The sequence below is a fragment of the Myodes glareolus genome, chromosome 25 (genome assembly GCF_982192425.1).
Source record: "Myodes glareolus chromosome 25, mMyoGla1.1, whole genome shotgun sequence".
NCBI lineage: Eukaryota > Metazoa > Chordata > Mammalia > Rodentia > Cricetidae > Myodes > Myodes glareolus.
In genome coordinates, this window is record NC_142050.1 from 1,556,919 (window position 1) to 1,572,994 (window position 16,076).

Genomic DNA, 16,076 nt, shown 5'->3' on the forward strand with positions numbered 1-16,076 from the left:
AATGTGTATGGGGGGTGGGTGCACATACCTTGGAGGAACACTTTGGGTGTCATTCCTGAGCAGCCATCCACCTTTTCTTCCTTGAGATAGGGTCTCTCACCAGAACCTGCTCACCAATTAGTTAAGGTTGACCAGCCAACAAGCCCCAGGAGTCCTCCTGGTCTCTTGCCTCCTCAGCACTGGGATGATAATGCCAAGTGCATACCACCATACCTGTGGGTTTTTTGTTTTGTTTTCTTGTTTGTTTTTATTCTGTTTTTCCTCCTCCTCCTCTTCCTCCTCCTTCCTCTTCCTCCTCCTCCTTCTCCTCCCTTTCCCCCCCCCCCCCCCCCCGTGCTGGTGAACACTGAGGATCCCATGGTGTCACAGCAAGCACTTTGAAGACTGGTCTATCTGCCCATCCCCTCCAGCTATCGTCCTGCCAATATCAAGTCTGTATATCTTGGACAAGTGGGAGGGGTCTGGCTGGAGAGTATATACCTGAACTTTCTGGATAGCATGACACAACCAGAAACGAAGGTGTAGCTAAGGAAGAAAAGAGGGTTATAATGAAACACATTCCCATGTTTACAGGAGAACCCAGAGAGCTGGAGAACAAGCAAATGTCAACAGGAATACTTCCCCTGTGTAGATTCGTCAGTCTCCATGTGGATATGCAGAGGTTCACGATGCCTAGAAACTTGATGCCTGTGGTGAGGAAGCATGTGCTCAAGACAGTCCAAATCATCTGCTATGTGTGTGTCATTTCCCTATTTAATGAGTCAGTCTTTATTTTAAGGACTGAGTCTCAATTGTACTTTCAGAAAGTGACTTTTTAAACATGGACTTCCTGTTTGTGGGAGAAACCAATGATTTTGTTGTAATTTCAAATTGCAGTATTACATATTTGAACAATTCTCTCTTTTTTCCATCCATGTACTTTTAACTACTACAAAGATGCAGGGATTTGCATAAACATTTGCTTCTGTGAGGATCCTCTAAATCTAAATTACCAAAAAATGCTCATCTTGAAAAGGTTTCTTATGTTTCTGAAAGTTTTCATTTGGAGTAGACGATAGCAGGAGAAGAAACGAAGGGAATGGCCTCGTAGGAGGATGACAGGTACACTAAGGACCTCACTTCTCTCTACACATTAGGTCTGTGCTTGGGAGTTTAGGAGGATAAAGTATTGTGGTTGCTAAAGCTCACTCACCCTAATTTCTTCCCAAACCCAGAGAAAACTTGGAACAGACTCAGTACAAATGCTAAATGGCCGGGTGCCAGTAGTGGTATACTCAAAACCAATTTTCCTAACATAGGTCACAGTCCTGATCAGGTCACTGTTGTAATCTGCAGGCCTGGCCTGTTGCCTGGGTACCCTGTCCCTTTAAGAGACAAGCCCCTCCCATTACCCCCCCCCCCCAGGCAAGCAGATCTCCACCTCCTCTCCAGCCAGAGCTCTGTCAGCTCTTCTTCCAGAGAGGCAGTTTCTGCCTCTCTTTTCCCCTTTCCCCCTCTTCCCTCCGCGCCCCCTCCATAACCCGCTAAATAAACTATACCCAAGCTCTCTCTGCATGGCATATCTGTCTCCCATCAGCAAGGGGATCCGCGAGGCCACAGGTCACCCTGTTCTATGATGACAGTTAGGGTACCTGTTCTAGGGTGCTAGGTAAACTCTCGACCACTCAGGTTTATTCCCACCCCAGAATGCCTGTTCTAAGAATACAAAATGCTTGTGAAACACAACAGCTAATACACTATAATCATCCAATTTTTATAAAGCATCATAAAGGTCTAGAGTGTATTAATAAATTAGATAAAGCACAGCAATAGCTAATCCCATTAAACACCACATTCACGTATACGGAAAGACAAGAGGACTAAAGTGAGCATCTGGGACTCCAGTTGGGCAGAACTAGGCAGACTCAGGGCCAACAAGGCTAAGAGAAGAAGGTTAACGCTGGCACTGGTGGGATAATCATCTAGGGAGGAAGGGAGAAAGTGGAAGAAAATCAAGAGAAAGACTATGGAATATAGAGTATTGAGTACCAAGAAAAAAGAAGTGGGAAGCTACTACCACGGCTTGGGCTATCCAACTTTAATTCCAACAAGTTTTTCTTACTGAAGTTGCTGCTAAGGCAGGGTTTATTTTAAAATAAAAGTGGCATGACTGACCTATGAAGTCCCTTACACTAGAATGGGTATCACTAAAATACGTCATTTTGCTAATTAAAGGGCATTTAATCCAATAACATATAAAGCATCTTTCACATATGTACTTAATTTAAAAACTTTAACTATAAAAATAATTTGAATAGGAGGCATAGCATTGTAAAGACACCCATGCTAAAAATCAGTCTATTAAATTAATCTAGCCATGATGTTGAATTGAAAAACAATTTCAGTCCAAGATCTTTATCTTCACTGTGGAGAATTTGTTCTTTGAATTTTTTGCCTTGTTTTTTTTTTTTTGTGATCACCTTATTATGCAACATCTGCTCTTGAATTTCCACTGTGATAAACAGAGTGAGCGCTGGTGGCAGATGGCTAATGACCAGCAGTGACAGGGTATTCAAGCCGGCCTTGTTTTCTGAGAGGCGATATTTTCATGTTAATTTGTTCTGTGTTCTGCAAAGATAGGACAAATCACCTGCTGTAATTAAGGCAAAGTAGAGACCACCAGGAGCTGCAAGGACCAGGGTTTGGTTCCTTTAAGAGCAGAAGAGGAAAACCCGGGAGACTTTCACCAGCAGCACAGAGGACCAGTCACTTTGCATTATGTCAAGCAGAGAAAGATGAATCAGCTTAGGGCATTCCATTCCGACATCAGTCACTGTTTACTACAAGCAGATCTTAGTCACGAAAACAGATTATTTCCCAGGGGCAGAAAGCAGGAGTTATCAAGAGTGTGTGTTGGTCTCTGAAGTCTGGGTTTTGTAAAATGAACCTAATAGTACATTTTATCTCTTACTGAAAACAGCCAAACCAACAGAAGCTCCAAAAACATCTAACTGAAGATAAAAAGAAATCTAATTCACTGAGAAAATGACCCACACAGACATAAACCTTGAGCTTTCTTCTCTCTCTCCGGTTCCATAGAATTCATTTATCATAGAGATATATGGACATAATTTTTATTCCATAGCTCCGTGAAGCCATGTGGTCTTGAGCGCGAAGAATCTGGTCTTGTTTTAGAGAAGTTACTGATTTGTGTGTTTCTTCTGTGCTTTATTCTCATGAAATGATACCGTCCATTTCATTAAATATGTTGCACTGGCAGAATATCCAAGGAATGACATTAGGTAACCAGACCCTAGGAAAGCTGATCTGCAGGCAAGTGCCAGTACACAAGACGGGGTTCAGTGCAAGAGGGCAGGCGCCCAGCTCTGCTCTGGGAAAGAATCCCTCCTCACAGAGGACTCCTCAGTACTCTGCCATATGGCTCCCTCTACTCCAAATGACTGAGAAATATGGTGAATGAACTTTCTGACATCTCTTTGACCCTTGTGGCAGATGGAAGCATGAAGATGAAAAGTAAAGGTGAAAACTCAACACCACAACTAAACAGATTCGAAGATGATAGTCTCAATTAGAAAGAGGAAAGCCAGCTATGCCAACAAAGTCACATTAAGCTACTTGTTGGTTTCACAGTAGAGTGGTGAACAAGTTTTCTATGCAAATGTCATTATCAAGAATTGGTGGACCTGAAGACCATCACAGCACATCTTTTTTTTTTTTTTGTCTTAGAACATTTTACTTAGAAATTTACTTTGAAAATGTTGGGAAAAACAGTGTCTTACAATTCTTTATGATGACGACGACGACGATGATGTTGTCTATATCATGAAGTCCCCCAAAACCAACTAGGAGACTAAGCCTAAAAGCGACGAGCCTTTATTCATACACAAGCTTGCCCAATATATTGGAGTGATCAGAGGGCCCTGAACTCAATTAGAGTTGGGTTTTTATAGTAGCAAAGGTGGGGGTGAGAGATTTCTAAGGTCTGGGATTCCTGATTGTCTAACATTTGTCTAGGGGTGTCCTGGTGAGTGTGCTGGCAGGTGATCCTATCTATGATGGTTGGAACATAGCCAGTGACTTCCTTTACTCAAGGCTGATGGGAAAACCATGCAGTAATGGAAGCATGTCCCCTACAAACAGACCCAAGTATCAACCTGAACAACTACATAAAGCTTCATGATTTTTCATTTTTTCAAAGCAAATGTTACTCGAATATCTGAAAAACTGTTCTCTGAGAGGTCATCCATCGCCGTTTCTAACAAAGATGTTGACTAAATGATAAAGATTTTATCCCTATCCAGACATGATGAAATATTCTAGTTTTATCCAGTCCTGCCATCCTATTACAATTAGTACCCCAATAAGCACTGGAATATCTTTATTGTAAGTGGCAGACTAACAGGTGAACAGTGCCAAGAGCACCTTGGAACAAGGACAAAGTCCCTGGCCTAAATCATCGTATATGCTTTTTATCTTGATTTTTAAATATGGATCTACTTTATGTTAAAATATTTACTAGTTTACAACTATTTTGACAACATAGCACCTTATGTCAGTACAGCATTACTAACCTCCTAGCTTCTGGGATGACTCTAAAGAACACCTCGGTACCACAAGCAATAAGCCGAAGACTTAGAGAGGTGTTTGTGCTTAAAAATGCTCAAATAGAGACTGAGAATGTCTGCCATATGCTTTTGCAAGCCTCATCTCTCTCTCTTTAAATGTGCATTTTACCCCTTGATCACCAAACAAATAATTTCACCCCAAAACACTGAACAAATAATCTCTCATTATTTTCTAAAAAGAGTCTTATTCCACAGAACATTTTATAGAAAGAATCCATTTTTGTGTTCTTAATAAACCATTCAACATAACAACAGTCACTGGCTCAAAGACACTTGGCATAAATAGACCTTCTGTACAACAAAATATTTCTGTTCTCCACGTCCATGCTTGAAAACATCAACCAACAATGCACAAACCTGTACACCAACCTCAGAGAGTTCTAACTGTGAGAGCACATCACACACATCAGGGGCCGTAGGGGAGACTAAAAGAAGCTCCATGAGGAGGCCCCTGAGGTCAGACGTCAGACCACAGAAAAAACTGCCAACTGTTCAATGCAGTCAGGACACGGTGATCAGAAAGGACTAAGACCCTGCTCTGTAGGCACAATATGGAGTTTCTGAATTAAGAACATAAAGAAAAAAAATGAAATCACAGGAGTGGAATATAGTGCCACAGGGAGAGGTGCAGGAGTGAAGCGAACAAGTGATCAGAAATCCTACACGTGGAGGGCTTTCCTGGCCTTCAAACTGCACAAATAAATGAAACTACCACTATTTATCTCACTCTTTAATGAAAGCTAGATGGGAGAAGACTGAACTCTTACTAGCCTAACCCCAAACAGACAGACATTTATTATGTCGCAGTCAGAATGCATCAGTATCCGGGGACGCCAACTAGCGTAAAAAGACATTTCTTACTCTGTGGGGACAACCACAGATTTAACAGATGGATCAGAAAATGAAGTTAAGCAGAATAACAGGCTAGACCATCAAAACATTTTGAGTTGCTTTTCCATTAGTCTTAAAGTAAGAATTTGTTCGTAGTCAATATACTTCCTAGCTTATTGACCATGAAGGGCAGAAATCTTTAAATACCAAGATTACTACTTGCCATTTAGGCTAAAAAACAAACCACCACCCCTGCGCCCCACAATGAATTAGAAAAACAAAACAAGTAAACAGAAAGGGTCAAATGAATATGTCTGAAAATCAGTATATAATCACAATGCATAATGCACCTTTGAGGGACATCTAAAAATTTATCTCTTAAAGAGTAAGAACACCAGGATAAACTGAGCGATATCTGTTATACCATACTTTATAAGATTAGGGACTGATAATACACAAATAAATAGTTTTAAAGAATTTTAATGTGCATTAAAACTAAAGTTTTTTATTTTAATTCTCCCTACAATTAAACTGGACTGCAATCCCACTCTTTGAAGATACCACTTAGTAGACGGACTAGATGATTTTCCATTTTATTTAGTTGACATTCTGAACTGTATATTAAGTTTCAAAAACACCAATTCTGGTAATTTTCACATAAAAGAATGTTGCTGTTGAGTAAGCTGTGGCTAGTCTACTCAGACAAAGGGGTGAGACTTGGTACCTTTATGGTTTCTGTGGGCACTCCAGGATCCGGAACTTTATCCAAGTAGGTGGTCAAGTCTTGATCAACGTGCTCAAACACCAGTGTAAGTTTGGTTTCTCTGTCTGTTCGTGACACAGTGCACACATCAAACAATCTAGAAGGGGGGAACCAACAAGAATGAGTAGATGTAAATAAGCCAAGTAGTAACCATCCACCTTCCATGTACCCGTTGATTCCACCATAGAGTTGAGGCACTCCTTGTGACTACATTTAAGGTGATCTAATGGGATGTGTGGTTTCAGAACCACTGCAAAGCTCAGCAGAGGAGCTGTGAAATCCAAATTGCCCAAGTATCAGTCACAAAGCAACATGACTGGAGATTAAACATAAATGCCCAGAGTATTTTAACTAACTAAATGTTTATAAAGAATTTGTTGATGGAAATGGCTTAAAAAACTTGCAATCAGGTAAAATAATTCTGACAATGCTTAGCTCACAAGCTGAGAAATTAAGAGACCAATTAAGTGTTCTCTGGACATAGTGGACTCTGCAAAGCTTCCTAGAACAACCATGGTTGTTAAAGCAACTATGATGGACTATGGAGAAACATTTCAAAGACAGACTTCTCATCCTGGTGAGACAAACTATTGCCCTAGGAATAGTATAAACTCTCAATTAGTTTTAATTTCAACTCTCATGCAGAATCACACCATAAACAACTAAGGCTTTATTATTTGTCTTAACCAGCTGACAGAAAATAACTTAATGTATTCTCAGAATAGCATGCAGTATTTTGACACGCTAGAAAACTGCTGTACAGAATAGGAACTATAACAAATAAAATGTTATATAGACTCCAATCAAAGTATGGATTCCAAATGTTTATAGAAATCATAAAAAACAGACTATGCATACAATAAGATGGTTCTGCTAAATAACTTGATTATCAGGCCAACACTGCGAATGGAAGAAGAGACACACTGGAAAAGTAACAAAGACACAGATAAACACACATCACAGAAAGGGCCTTCCTTGGTCCAGAGAACCGTCAGGGCCGAGGACAGAACGCCCTTTAGCTGAACAGTGTCTCAGGCACTACAGTCCCACCAAGCTGTTTGAAGAGTTAAACAAGCCAGCATTAACTAAGATGCATGGAAACTTCTTTCATATTATGTTTTCTTTTACAAACCGAAAAGCCTGTTCGAGAAATTTTTCACTGGGTTCACTGCCTTGGCTCAATCTGAATGCCACTTCTATTAAATTTACAAGGCCTAATTGGTTTACTGGGTCACACTACTGTATTTTTAGGGTACATGGGCTTCAAATTTGGTACATCTTTCCGAATCTATCTTAAATTTTAACATCTACAGAACACTGTAATCAGTCTCAATTTATAATAAACTGTATGAAATCCACCCTATGGAAGCCTTGGGAGCATATCAAAACAGCTCTATGAATTTGACTGACCGTTTGTACATAAGTAGCTTTGAGCCACCTTATGACTATTAACCACCTCTTTCAACTACTTCTTATCAAAGGAAAGAAAAGAGTTGCAAAATCAGCAAGCTTCTCTGTACCTGATGCTTCTGTCTTTGCAACAAAACTACAACAAACCCAAAGTGGGATGTAATGAAATCAAATACAAACACTGTAGCTAGGCCATTATAGTCAGGCCTCTCAAGCCTCACTGTAAATATGACGCCCCTTAGAACTAAGACATTCCTTAATGAAAAGTGTGTTGGTCATCACTTGCTGGAGTTAGTGAACAGCTCCAGTTTTTATTACAGGAGCATTCGCCGTCTCCCCGCCCCGCATCCCCCTGCGTGTGTCTATTATTTTCAGAAGAAGAAAAATACGTGACAGGGACACAAACCAGTGGAGCCCAAAGGTCACCTGTTCCCCAAACCGTTGTCTTAGAAATTACCTAACAGCACTATGCAACATTGCTCAATCACATTGAAACCGTTTCCAAGACTTGTACGACACAATCCGTGAATAACATCTAACCACCCAAGCTGCTTTTCATTATACAATACCTTGTTCTTCAAAATATTAATATATGCCAGCTTTACCTAAGGTCCCTCAGCTCTATACTATGGATGCAGAAGAAGATAGGTAGAGTTGAGCTTAATGATGCCATTGCTGATTGCCTTAAATGATAAGTATGGGAAAATTTTTTAAAAGTGGAATGAATTTAAACAGTTGTGTGACAATGCATACATTAGAGTATTATTTTTAGTTCATGTATAAGTGTTTTGCCTGCATGTACGTGCCTATGATGTGTATACTTGGTGCCTCTGGAGGTAGAGGGCTCGGATTCCCTAGAACAGACACTACAGATGGCTGTGAGCCGGCTTATAGGTGCTAGGAACTGAACTCATGTCTTCTCCAAGAGCAGCAAACGCTAACTGCTAAGCAATCTCTCCAGCCTCTGTATGGATATTTATGCATGTACTTATACATTGTGAGCTATAAAAACCAGGTGCTCTGTAGAAGCTGCTCATCCAGGTCCAAGGAGACACTACTTCCAAACTTTAGCTATGTTAACTCAGAAAGTAGAGGATCATAACCCTCTTAGAAACTCAGTGAACATCAAGGAGATAATCAATAGGCTCCTCCCTCCCAGGTGCCAGTGCTAGCCTTCAGCAGCTTATAGATCTGTGGGTCGCAACGCCGGGGTTGCACATCAGATATCTGGTGTATCAGATAGTGACAACTCATAACATTATCAAAATTACAATTATGAAAATAATGTTATGGTTGGGACTCACCACAACGGGAAGAACTGTATTAAACAGTTGCAGCATTAGGAAGTTGAGATGCTATAGTTGGACCACTTCAAAGACAACATTTAGAAAAATACTGCTCTTCACTATAATATAAAGCTGCTTTGTTTAGTAAACATTATACTAAAAGTTAATAGTTGCATTAATTGTAATGGATAGAATATAAGTTTTCAGCCATCAGTTGTGAATATTAATTCAGGAAATTCTAGAACATAATATTCATGATGTCTTTTTGTCTATGGATTTGTCTAAAATTACTCCAAATCAAATAGTAGTCATTTTGGTGGGCAAAACACAACATTTTCATACAGTAAGTGTTTTATTTATGTTCTTTTATTTATGTTCACACAAAACATAAATAAAGTAAAACAAGGTCTCTGGCTGAACACTAACGATCCATAATCTATCTGTATAAATCAATGAAGAATGTCACCGAACTGCCCACATCTCCTGACTTACAAAATCAAAGAGCAAGATAGGCCTGATCATTTGAACATAAACACTGGGAAATAAGTTCCACTGTATGATTTCTTACGTTAGTCAACATTAATGATTCTAAAATACTCAGTAAGCTAAAAAAATACCATTTCAATGACTTCATGACTATATTTTCATAGGAAGAATGTAAGCACATTATACTGACCATGAGCAAATAAATGATAATTCTCAGACGACCTTCGGAGGGAAATCACTACTCAGTATTTATCACAGACTTGTACCATGTGGTCTGAGGATGAGGGAGACGGTCAGCGTTCAGAGTGTGCTAACTGCTCTGGCAGAAGATCAGGCTCGGTTCCTAGCACCCACATGGAAGCTCACAATCACCTGCAGGGCTCTGTAAGGGTGTCTGCACACACATTGTGAACAAACTCATGAAGGTATACTTTTTAAATTTTTAAATTTTTTTATTTTTAAAACAATCTTATTTTACATACCAATCCCAATTCCCTCTTTCTCCAGTTCTCCCACTCCCCCTACCTTCTCCCCATCTCACACCCCCATCTACTCCTCAGAGAGGGTGAGGCCTCCCAGGGGGCATCAACAAAGTCTGTCAGATCACTTGAGGTAGGACCAAGGTCCTTCTCCTGTATCTATACTGAGCAAGGTATCCCTCCATAGGAAATGAGCCAGTTCATGCACTAGGGATAAATCCTGGTTCCACTGCTGGTGGTCCCCAAAACTGCCCAAGCCACACAACTGTCAACATAAGTCAACATTCAGTCTTATGCAGGCTCCCCAGCTGTCAGTCTAGAGTCAGTGAGTTCCCATTTGCTTGGGTCAGTTGTTTCTATGAGTTTCCCCATCATGGTCTTGGCCCCTTTGCTTTTAATACCACTCTTTCCTCACTATGAAGGACTCCAGGAGGTTGGCCCAACTGCTTAGTTGTGGATCTCTGCATCTGCTTCCATCAGCTGCTGGATGAAGATTCTATGATGACAATTAAGGTAGTCATCAATCTAATTGCAGAGGAAGGGCAGTTAAGGTATCCTCTCCACTACTGCTAAGATTCTTAATTGGGGATCATCCTTGTGGATTCCATTCCTGAGAATTTCCCTAGTGCCTGGTTTCTTGCTAATTCCATAATGCCACTCTTGGGCATATACCCAAAAGATGCACACTCATACTACAAGGACATTTGCTCAACTCAACTATGTTCATAGCAGCTTTATTTATAACAGCCAGAACCTGCAAACAACTTTTTTTTTGTCCCTCAACTGAAGACAAAGAAAATAAAGAGAATGTGGTATATTTACACAATGGAGTACTACTCAGTGGTAGAAAACAATGACATCTTGAAATTTGCAGGCAAATGGATGTATCCAGAAAAAAAAAAACCATCCTGAGTGAGGTAACCCAGACTCAGAAAGACAAACATGGTATGTACTCACTCATAACTGGGTATTACACATAAAGCAAAGAATAATCAGCCTACAGTCCACAACCCCAGAGAAGCCAGGAAACAAGGAGGATCATAAGAGAGACATACAAGGATCGTCCCCACTCCCCACCCCCACCAAGAAGGGGAAGTAGACAAGATCTCCTTAGTAAACTGGCAGTGTGAGGGGAGGGGGGAGGGCTGTAGGGGAGTTGGGAGGGGAGAAGTGGAGCAGGGAGGAGAACATGAGGGATCAGAAGGTCACGTTGGGTAAAGAACAGAGAGGGAGAGCAAAGAAAGAGATATCTTGAGAGAAGGTATACTTTTCTAAGAGCAGACATAAGAAGAGGCTTTCAGTAGGTATTGAGGCTATACATCTAGTTTAGCAGACTGAATACAATCCAAAATACAGGTTGTTATAATTTCACGGTGAAGCTAGCTAACCCTTAACTATTCCATCAAATGAGCTTGCTACCTTTCTCGCTGTCTCTAGGGTCCTGACCTCGCGTTGCAGGGCAGACAACAAACAGAGACCAGCACAACACTCAGTTTTCCTGCTGTCCTATGATGTAATCATCTAACAAAACATTCCCCGAATTAACTTTGCATCCTATCCATTGTAATTCTTAATGGCTGTGTCCCGTTCACCCTTCTCAATTTAACTTGCTGCTCAGAACCTACTGTGCAGGCAAGCCGCCTTCAGCTATTGGATGGGATTGCATCCAGTAGTTTTGGGCTTTCCAAAGTTTACAATTCACAAATGTCTCCCAAACAACGGTCTGTGTCAACACAACCTCTGCTTTTCTATTGTGGTTATAATAAAAGGGAAATCTGTATTATTTGCTGTGATTATATCATGACCCAAAGCAGGAAGTTCTAAGAGGATTTTCTTCCTGTCAGGTTTTCCTGACTTCTCACACTCTTCATTGTTTGGATACCAAGTACTTCTAGAGCTGAGCGCAGTCTGGCACGGCTGCCTAAGGGACATAACAAATTCTTAATGAACTGGAGCCAGAACCTGAAATGGAGAGCCCCCCACCCCATCTAATCTTAGAACTCCAAACAAAGGTTCACTCATCTCACCAGCCGCACACTATGGGCAGTGGCTATGTGGCTCTTTTTGCTCCAGAAAAACAGACTAGGTATGCAATGGCTCATCATGAGCAAAATGACAAACTCCAGAAGTATTTGCCATGGGCAGCAAAGAACACGCTGCTGAAGGGGGCGGCAATTCTGCAGGGTCGCTAGACGTGCGGTAGAACTTACCACACGCAGGTGCCACAGTCAGTCTGAAGTTCCTGACACATATGGGGCAGGGAAAGCACGTGAAAAATATGTACAGTGACAATTAATCAGAGGGACTGACAGAAGACTGAGAACTGGTCCCAGGAAGAACCGAGAGGAAAATTCTCTTCATACTTGCACTACCACTGGCGAAGTCTGAGCCTGCACCAGCTGGCGGCTGCCCTCATCACTCTAGCCAACAGGATGGTTTCAGGGGGACCTTTTTAAAGTACTTGCTGAAGCCTATTCTGTCCGATCTACTTTCTGCATTTAGAAAAGTTACCTGAGCTAGCAAAGTCACATTTCTGAACTTGAATTGGGATTTTACTACTTAAAGAAAAAAAAAAAAAAAAGCAAAGCTCTAACCTATGGCAAATCATGTACGGGGCTCATATTCATAGACTCACCTGAAATAATGCACAATAAATCATGGTATGTCTAAAAGAAAAAGTCATAAGACATCTATAAATATGTTGAAATTACTAACTTCAACAGGTCTACATATGACTTTAAGTGCATTCCGTACAGTAAACAAGGTGAATGACATTCACACACGGAAGCGGTGTCAGTGTCCGCCAAGTCACAGCTCCCAACACAGTCACAACTCCACTTGGAGTTTGGGAGCGGAATAATGGGCTGGCAGAATACGCGGCAACAGAAAAGGTTTCTGAACATACAACTATAAATTAATTGAAGATTAAAACACATTAGCACATTCAAGGAGCTTCTGGCTATGGCAAACTTGTACTGCAGAAGGTGCCCTTCCCACTGCACACGATCTGTGCTCTTCACACACTGCGGATGCCGCCAGGCTCTGCAACACCTTCCTCAGGTCACACTGGTATTCACTGCACACACAAAGCTGTCTGTTACAGAGCAGTTTCATTATGGGAAGCAAAGAATGTTCTCCTACTGTCAAGCAGCATGTCCAATATCAAATAAATTAGGTTATCTCTGGATTGTTTCATTATAATGCTTCATTTTTAAAACTGCTGTTTTGAGTTGCTGATGGGCTTTGTAAAAAGTCATTAGATGAATTCTGGCTCGGAATCTGGACAAAATCTCAAAATACTTTTGAAGTGACTCCATCTAAAAATGTTTTGTCATTTTGTGCTATGTATTTATTCAAAATGGTTTCTCAGCACTGACAATTAGAAAATCAGAATATTGATCACCTCGGAAAAACACCGAATATGTTCTTTCATATCGATCACATGTGCAGCCAAGATTTACCTCTTTGTGTAAAATTAACAACCCCATCCACTGAATTAAAATACAGAAAACTGTATTTTTATTGAATTTATTGAATATACTATTGAGTATAATTATTCAATTTATTACCAGTACATGTTTCATCTTACATTATCTATTTTATATATTAATATACTTGAGGTTGTGAAAATTTTCTTGGGCACAAGGGTCCAAGAGTGAGAGTTTTTTTTTAGAAAACACGGCTCTCCACACCTGGACAGACTTCTGGTTCCATCAGCATTGTCAGGGCAAGAGCAGCTTACAGCAGCATGCATGCCTGACAAGTTCTGCTAAGGGGCCCTGTAACTTCCTTAAAGAATTCCCGAGGGATTTTGAGATAAGGGCCTAGGGATAAGCTTGTTTCTCATGAAAGAAGCCTTGTGTATGTTCCTCCGCATACTATTAACAGGACGTGTTGGCATATACCTGTAATCTCACACTCAGAAGCTGAAGGTCAAGGTCATCATCAACTACAAAGTGAGGTCAAGGCCCATCTGGAACAGTTTCAAGAAACTAATTCCTACTTGAGGTTCTTGATGTAACCAGAGACATTTTTATGGAACAAAAGGAGAGGATACAGGTCCAGCTCATCATTAACAGGAATAACGAACTCAAGAAGAAAAGGAAACGAGGAAGACAGGAGTTAACACTACTGTGAAGGTAAATCAATTCAATTAAAGGTTGAGTCCAACAGTCAGGGGAATGTGCTCCTGATATCCACAGTTGAACAACCCCTTCCCATTACCTATTGGTGGAAAGTAATATACACCAGCACGTTAAGTTAGCAAAAGGTTCAAGCCAGAGAAAGCCCTTATGAAAATCTAATGGGCGTGCGGAGTCAGCTCCTCTGTGCCCCACTGTACTCCCACAGCTGGGGAGTGCCGCAGGAGGTCAGTGCACCCCCTTTCAGGTCTACAGGGTTGCAGCCAATCCACTTTCAGCTTCTTCTCCTATGTACCTGGGAACTGTGCTTCTGTGACTTAGTATTTTTTTGATCAAAAAAATGTTTCATGATGAACTGGGAATTCCTTAAACTGGACAAGTTTACAAGACATGCCTTACACTACAGTAAATACAGGAAATAAAGCAAATAGTAAAATCTGTGTATGGAAACATTCCTGAACATGACCAGTAACAACTGGTGTGGCAGTTAGATCACAACTAAGGTACAGAGGACAGTTCGGTGGGCAGACAGGATCCTGGGAGGCCTACACCTTGCTTTGCTCACATTCAAGTGAGTGTGGAACAGGAATCGGGTGCACCTTGTCCAGCGGCAAGCACTAGCATTACTAAATGCAGCTCCTCCAATCTGCCCTGAACCAGAGGCACAGAAGAAATGAGGTGGCAACCTCACTGCTAAGCTAACTACCATGTAACTCTGTGGAAAAAAGGAAAATGTTACTTTAGAGCGGAAATAAGAAAATTTACAAAATTTGTTTTGTAGGCAAAACAATGGTAACAGGATTAAAAAGCTGAGTCACTCTATGAATCATTATCTCCACAAACCCAAAAAAGGGGGGGGGGCAGCATCTAAGCAGTGAGGAGTTCATAAGTTTTGCCAAGTCTAGAACTTAACAGTTCTGAAAATTCTAAAGGAACACGAAGCTGACCGACCCCGCTAGAAGAAGAAACTCGCTAACCGCAAAAACTGCAGACTACTTGGGTTTATATTTGAATAAAGAATAATTCACCAACCCCGCCTACAGCTTCTCATCACCTCCTTAACCCCCTGAAGTCACTCTCAGGCACGGTATCTTTTTAGCCAACACAAGTCTCCTCAAAGCACTGTTAACTTAGGACATGAAGCATCTACATCCCAATAAAGGACTAAGGCTAGCTAATGACTTGGAGAACTCCAAACCCATGGCACCTGGGGAGAAGGGGACCCCAATCCTAGATAATACAGAGTAGCTAACATAAGCAGTCTTGAACTAGAAGCTCCTGATGGTTCTCCCTTCTCCAATACAACCAGAGCAGCATCCGGCACCCAGTAAGTACCAGGAAAAGGCTACTGAATGGATAAAAGTTTCAAAATGACAACTTAGGAGGAGAAGTTCAGGAGAAGGTATTTAGAGATGTTACCAAGAGAACATGGCACAGTGAGTAAGCCAGCCTTTGTAACTGCTGCTGAGCCTAGGGCTCTGCCGTACTGCATTTAATATGAAATTCTTATTTGTCTCCTCCTGACTTGCTGGCTATGCCTACATTATTTTGACATTTTAAATGTTACAGCAACTGTATGAGACAGTCCTGGTTTTAGACTTGCAACATCATTCCTAATTGCCAAAAGGCAGAGCCAAAACACATGAAAAAGTGGCACACCCATGGAATCTTAGTTGGTAGTAAAAAGAAATCTGACTACGTATTATACTGGATAAACCTTAAAAAGATTATGCTAAATAAAAGAATTCAGTCATGAAGGTTGTACGGTTTTATTTATATGAAGTGTAGAGAAATGGGCTGATCTGTAGAGTTAAAAATAGACTGAACAGTTAGTTGCCAATGACTGGGGGCACAGGGGCTGGTGGAAGAAAGGGGAACAAATGCTGATGTGCGGTCGGTTTCTTTCTGGGATGATGAAAACATTCTAAATTTAGATCATGGTGGTAGTTGCACAAACTTGGTAAACGTACTGGAACAATCCCTAAACTGCACACTTACACAGGTGAATTTCATGGTGTTCATACTACATCTTAATAAAGATGTTTAGGTAGAAG

General features: G+C 40.9%; 1 protein-coding gene across 4 annotated transcripts in view; it reads right to left on the reverse strand.

The window, feature by feature from the left end:
- Cdk6 (cyclin dependent kinase 6) overlaps positions 1–16,076 on the reverse strand; it is a 194,401-nt gene that overhangs the window by 129,646 nt on the left and 48,679 nt on the right. For all 4 annotated transcript variants that reach the window (XM_048436663.3, XM_048436678.3, XM_048436671.3 and 1 more), the window contains one exon: positions 6,181–6,316. In XM_048436663.3, coding sequence (XP_048292620.1) covers positions 6,181–6,316 — 136 coding nt within the window. The remainder of the gene's footprint in view (positions 1–6,180; positions 6,317–16,076) is intronic.